The sequence below is a fragment of the Nycticebus coucang genome, chromosome 19 (genome assembly GCF_027406575.1).
Source record: "Nycticebus coucang isolate mNycCou1 chromosome 19, mNycCou1.pri, whole genome shotgun sequence".
NCBI classification, from domain to species: domain Eukaryota; kingdom Metazoa; phylum Chordata; class Mammalia; order Primates; family Lorisidae; genus Nycticebus; species Nycticebus coucang.
This window is the reverse complement of record NC_069798.1, coordinates 43,092,969-43,099,755: the sequence shown is the minus strand read 5'-3', so window position 1 is coordinate 43,099,755 and position 6,787 is coordinate 43,092,969. Positions and strand designations below refer to the sequence as shown.

General features: G+C 53.4%; 1 protein-coding gene across 1 annotated transcript in view; it reads left to right on the top strand.

Moving 5' to 3' along the window:
• The first annotated feature begins 828 nt into the window (after positions 1-828).
• The window catches only part of SKOR2 (SKI family transcriptional corepressor 2), a 45,452-nt gene continuing 39,493 nt past the window's right edge, over positions 829-6,787 (top strand). Inside the window, exons 1-2 of the mRNA XM_053571820.1 lie at positions 829-1,115; positions 3,243-5,901. Coding sequence (XP_053427795.1) covers positions 3,292-5,901 — 2,610 coding nt within the window. The 5' untranslated portion in view covers positions 829-1,115; positions 3,243-3,291. The remainder of the gene's footprint in view (positions 1,116-3,242; positions 5,902-6,787) is intronic.

Here is a 6,787-nt window from a genome sequence, read left to right as displayed (position 1 = left end):
CAGTCAAGGTTAGGAACCACACCCCCTTGCTTCTCCAGGGAACGTCTCCCTTGTGTTAAGATGCCCTGTATGGATCTTATAAAAAGGATTAGCCAACTATTCTGGATGAAGACGAAAGATGAATGAATGCATGCACACATTGGGGTCCTCACCTAAGTATCATGTACATTTCATGAAATAGAAAAGGGTGTAATGACTCTCTGTATCTCTTCCTAAAAAGCAACTGTATATGCAAAAGTAGGGACACTCTTTATTCTTCCAAGTTTTCAGATTGGACGGACACCCTATGTGGAAATTTCTCTCCATTTTCTCATTTCACAGTGTTTCAAATGAGTCGTGGAAGCTAACCTATTCTCTTGGCTGACTGTGGATTCTATATCTTCGGCACACTCTTAAAGGCTACTAATTTGCACCTGTAACAGAGGGATCATTCATAAAAGAGGGTGACTCAGAAATGAGGGAAGGGGACAATAACGGGCAGGAATGTGGTTAATTTGGAGGCATCCTTTTAGAATCAGGGCCTCCAGGATCTGGGGCTCTGGGAGGCACGTAGACTGTTCCGCTTTCCACTCCTAAATCAGATCTGAAGCTCCAGCACCTTTGCTGCTTGCTGCGTTATGCTCCCAGGTTGGCGAGGTTGTTGTCAACAGCGCGTTGATCAGATGGTAGCTTTCGTGACTGCAGAGAAAGGATCACTATGTTGCTCGCTCTCGCTCTCCCCCTCCCTCCCTGTAACATGCCAGCCCTTTAATGTGGAGTGTCAGGGAGACGGTGACGTCACCCAGCCCGCTGGGTGGCGTCCCCTCGGTCCGACACGAGTTCAGAGACAGAGAAAGACGCTGTCAGACTGCGCTCCACTTGGGGCTCGCCTGCCGCAGGTTTCTGTACACCTATACTTTCTGCGGTCCAGGGGACGCCAGGCCGCAATTCAGGCGGTCATTCTCCCCTGGTTGAGGCTCGAGCGTTATTAGCTCGGACGAGAGCCGGTATCTTCACGCCGAACTCGCTGGAGTCCCGCCCGCTGGATTCGAGGACCCGCTTGGATGCTTCGCCTCCGAGTGCCCTCGGAAGATGGGCTGGCAGCCACACGCCTAAAGACACCTAGGAGTTACCAGGTACTGCCGGAACCGGCCGGCCCTAACTCGGCATGCAGCTTGCGGTTTGCAATTCCAGATCCCCAATGATGGGATTTTCCGTGTTACTTTGAGGGGCTGCTGCGGGCTTCCGTGGCGACTGGTTTGGAAGCCAGGAAAACTAAGTTGGGGGTCTTTGGTTCGTGAGCAAGATGGGGAAGTTCCTCCAGCTTCCTTTCTCAGTTCAACTAACTTTTAATTGTCTCTTCTCCCTTGCTCCCTTAAAAAAAATCTCCCAACCTACATCTTCTTATTTGTGTCTCTGCTCCGACGGGAGTTTCTGGGAGGGTTTGGGGTGAAAGTGGAGGACACCCAGGAGAAGACACTTCTGGCTGCCCATTCCTAATGCAGAACCAGCTCTCCTCCTTAGCAGGCCTGGACACACTGCTGGAGATGGAGAGTTCAAGTTATCCCAGGGTCTAATTAAGTCAATACGAATCTTGTTTGGAAGGGAAATGAGCATGGAAGGACCACTTGGCAAAGCTGGGTTTGATTGTGTCCATCTCAGGTTTCACTGTGCCTAGAACTGCCATTTAATGCCCTGTCCCCTGGAAACGTTGTCTTTGATCTATCCGAAGTAACAAGCCAGGCTTTCCTCTTGTTGCATCATGGGGAGATTTGTTCAACCTTCCTGGAGGCCCCAAATTTAATGAGAGCTGAGGATCCAGGGGACAGCAGGGCAGAGGCTGTGGTGTAGATGCCATGGGGGCCCAGAGAGAGGGCATGCATGTGACAATTTGGATGAGGGAGTAAGTAGCGAATCTTCTGAAATTGCCGCATTAACAAACCGTACTTGGTAGACTGTGGCTACACCATGGCCAATGGTGATTTTCCAGGGCAAAGAATAGTCTTGGTCAATGTGCTATGACATGTAGCTTTGGAATGGTCACTGTCCTCCTAGGGAATGAACCACTTTGTATGTCTTGACTTAACAGCACTGTCACAAGGGTGTTTTTCACTTTCTTTTCCTAAATTTTCAACTTACTGGATATTTTTCCTTATAGTGGTACTCAGTTGACCAGAGATGAATTTAGGAATTTTACCACAGGGCCAACCTCGGATTTTGACTTTCAGGGCTCCCACAGATTACCTAGTCCACAGATAATCAGCACTGGGGGGAGGTGGAGTTCCCCCCCCATAAGCATACAAAAATAATCGGTGTAGATCAAGATAAAGAGGTCACAGAAGGTAGTTCACATTAAACTAAATCTGCCTTTGAAGTCTGCCAATACAGATCTCCAAGAATATTTGATTCCTTTGCACTGTTTCTGGGTTTAACACACTTGCCTATACATTTTGATTGTCATGGAAATAACAGGAAAAGATTTTTTTCAATGTTTACAATCCTCAACTTTACCTTTTTAAGCCACCTATCTGGAACCAGAGCCACTCAGTTCAGCAGTGGGGTTTTGAAATTGATAACTGAAAGTGAAACACTCTGTTTTAGTGCAATTGTGTATATGGCTTTCTACATTTTTTCACCTTTTTCAAAAAAAGAATTCTAATTACAGTTAAAAAAGAAACTAATGTCAAGGATAGATGAGAAAGGATTTCGTTTTGCTTTAATGAGCAGTGTTTCAACCAGTAGTGAATTTCCCCCAAGGAAACCACAGACACCACAAAAATCACTTTTTAAAAGGTTGGGGGTTTTTTAACCAAAATCAATCTATTTTCAAGCAGATGCGAATTGTCTCTCTTTAAATTTAGGTTTCAATAGCCAAGCTCCAGTTTCTCATAACTTTAACAATCTTTACCAGCTACAACTGGTACATTACTTCCTAATCTCTACCAGGCACACCATTTTATTCCAACAGATTCCATAAATCTGGAATAAGGTCTTGAGTTCCTTAGGAATTGTCTGCTTTAAAAAATACATATATATTTATTTTACTTTGAATGTTCAGAAGAGAAGTACCTTCAGATCTTTGCACTTCCAATGAGAAATTAAGAGAAATGACTGTTGCGTCTGAAACTTGGTCACTTTCTCCAGTAATAAGCATGTCTTAACCAAAGCAAAAAAGTTCTTACAATTCTTCAGATACCAATTTACCCTACCCCTCCATTTTAGTCTGAAAAGGCTAAAGTCAACGCTTTCTTCTTTCCTTCCAGTCTCCAAGGCAGACCAGAGGGCTTGGCCCAGGGTTCCGCGGCGGAGGAGATGGCTTCCAGCCCGCTGCCGGGGCCCAACGACATCCTGCTGGCGTCGCCATCGAGCGCCTTCCAGCCGGATACGCTGAACCAGCCACGGCCAGGCCACGCCAACCTCAAACCCAACCAGGTGGGCCAGGTGATCCTCTACGGCATTCCCATCGTGTCGCTGGTGATCGACGGGCAGGAGCGCCTGTGCCTGGCGCAGATCTCCAACACACTTCTCAAGAACTTCAGCTACAACGAGATCCACAACCGTCGCGTGGCGCTGGGCATCACGTGCGTGCAGTGTACGCCAGTGCAGCTGGAGATACTGCGGCGCGCGGGGGCCATGCCCATCTCGTCCCGCCGCTGCGGCATGATCACCAAACGCGAGGCAGAGCGTCTGTGCAAGTCATTCCTGGGCGAAAACAGGCCGCCCAAGCTGCCTGACAACTTCGCTTTCGACGTGTCGCACGAATGTGCCTGGGGCTGCCGTGGCAGCTTCATCCCAGCGCGCTACAACAGTTCGCGCGCCAAGTGCATCAAATGCAGCTACTGCAACATGTACTTCTCTCCCAACAAATTCATTTTCCACTCCCACCGCACACCTGACGCCAAGTACACACAGCCAGACGCAGCCAACTTCAATTCGTGGCGCCGTCATCTCAAGCTCACTGACAAGAGCCCCCAGGACGAACTAGTCTTTGCCTGGGAAGACGTCAAGGCCATGTTCAACGGTGGTAGCCGAAAGCGCGCACTACCCCAGCCGGGCGCACACCCCGCTTGCCACCCGCTCAGCTCGGTCAAGGCTGCTGCAGTGGCAGCTGCGGCCGCCGTGGCTGGGGGTGGTGGACTGTTGGGCCCACACCTGCTGGGCGCACCCCCTCCCCCGCCACCCCCGCCACCCCTGGCCGAACTGGCAGGCACACCGCACGCTCATCACAAGAGGCCGCGCTTCGACGACGACGACGACTCCCTGCAGGAGGCGGCAGTCGTGGCCGCCGCCAGCCTCTCAGCTGCCGCCGCCAGCCTCTCAGTGGCCGCGGCCTCGGGCGGCGCTGGGACCGGAGGGGGCGGAGCGGGGGGTGGCTGTTTGACAGGCGTCGGCGCCGGCGCTGGGTCAGGTGCTGCGGCTGGCGCCAAAGGACCGCGCAGCTATCCGGTCATCCCGGTGCCCAGCAAGGGCTCCTTCGGAGGCGTGCTGCAGAAGTTCCCAGGCTGCGGGAGCCTCTTTCCACATCCTTACACTTTCCCGGCCGCAGCCGCTGCCTTTGGCTTGTGCCACAAGAAAGAGGACGCAGGCGCCACAGCAGAGGCCCTGGGGAGCGCGGGTACAGGCGGTGCCGGCGCGACGCCCAAGGCCGGCCTGTCGGGCCTCTTCTGGCCCGCAGGCCGAAAAGACGCCTTCTACCCGCCCTTCTGCATGTTCTGGCCGCCGCGGACCCCCGGCGGGCTTCCAGTACCCACCTACCTACAACCCCCACCCCAGCCACCCTCGGCGCTAGGCTGCGCGCTTGGTGACAGCCCGGCCCTGCTGCGGCAGGCCTTCCTGGACCTGGCGGAGCCCGGCAGTGCCGGGGGTAACTCTGAGACTGCTCCCCCGCCGGGTCAGCCCCCTCAGGTGGTAGCCAACGGCCCGGGCTCCGGCCCACCGCCTCCTGGTGGGGGCACAGGCGCTCGAGACGCGCTCTTCGAGTCGCCCCAGGGCGGCAGTGGAGGGGACTGCAGCGCGGGCTCCACTCCGCCCGCTGACCCCGGCGCAGCGCCCGGGGCTGGGACCACGGCCGCTGGAGCTGTCCCGGCGGGCTCCCGGTTGCCCGCGCCTCACCACCCGCACCTTCTGGAGGGGCGCAAGACAGGCGGTGGCAGCTACCACCATTCGAGCGCCTTCCGGCCGGTGGGCGGCAAGGACGATGCCGAGAGCCTGGCCAAGCTGCACGGGGCGTCGGCGGGTGCGCCACACTCTGCCCAACCGCACCACCACCACCATCATCATCACCACCATCCCCACCACCACCACCATCCCCCGCAGCCGCCCTCGCCACTACTGCTGCTGCCCCCGCAGCCAGAAGAGCCGGGCTCCGAGCGCCACCACCCTGCCCCGCCGCCGCCCCCGCCTCCGCCGCCTCCGCTGGCCCCACAGCCGCACCACCGAGGCCTTCTGTCCCCGGGGGGCACCAGCTGCAGCTACCCCAGCGAGGACAGCTCTGAGGAGGAAGAGGACGAGGAAGAAGAGCAGGAGGTGGACGTGGAGGGCCACAAGCCCCCAGAGGGCGAGGAAGAGGAGGAAGAAGGTCGAGACCCTGAAGACGACGAGGAGGAAGACGAGGAGACTGGGGTCCTACTAGGAGAACCCTTTGTCGGGAGTGGCCGGTTTCTCCAGGGCCGAGGGCTGTCGGAGAAGGGGAGCAGCCGAGACCGTGCGCCGGTTGCTGCGGGCGCTTTCCCGCTCTCCCTAAACTCCTCCAGGCTGCTGCAGGAGGACAGGAAACTGGGTGACCCGGGCAGCTCGGACCTGCCCCCGCCCCCGCCCCCGCCCCTGTCTCTGCCCTCCCAGAAAGCCAGTGCGGGAAGTAGCAGCAGTCCAGGCAGCCCAGTGCACCATCCATCACTGGAGGAGCAGCCCTCCTACAAGGATGTAAATATCCCCTTTAGGCTCCTTCAAGCTAATTATTATTATTTAAATGCACCTTTACGCTGAATCGGTTACATATAGCAGAAAAGATGAATCACCAGATTTCCCCACAGAAATGAAATATTCAGTGTATTGGGGAGGACTTCTTTCCTGTCAGTGACCCTCCATAAAATTGTGGTTTCTGTTCTCTTATAACGCCTTTCAAAGGCTATGGGGCCTCCTTCCCCTCTCCTATGTAAGTTAGCTGCTTGTAGAAGTTGGAATAGACCCTTTTATTGACCTAGTCCTTACTCTAATCCAACAATCTTCGTGATCCCCAGTTGAGCGAATTTGTTCCCCCAAATGCAGCCATACAACAAAATGAGAGCAGTCTGAATAATCCTATCTTCTTTCTTCCCATCCTCTCCCCGACCATGACCAAAAAAAAAAAGTCATGGCACTCTACCCGAGGGCGGTACAGTGAGACTCTTGTCTCTACAAAAAAAAAAAAAGATCAAAAATACTTTGGCTTCAAAAGTTAAATTCCATTGTATTTTAACTGCTTTAATCAAGGTTCAGCCAGAATGGACACATCTGTAAAGTATTATGTCCAGTAAAACAAAAGACACAATCTTCTGCAAGACCCTTTTCTTCAAAACCAATTTTCACCAACTGAAAAGTGGTACCTGGGATCACTGATAGACCAAAGAAAGTTAAATGTAAATGGCTCGACATTCAGTGTTCACTCAAGTGTGCATGGAAAATACTCTAAAGGACTTTAGAGTGAAGTGAATCTGTCCCAATGAAGTGTAGGCTTGACAAATAGCATTGTGTTTATTTACAGAGGCAATCATAGGCATAAATTTAATTCATCTGTATTGCTTCTTAAAGGATAGTGGAGGTATATGTA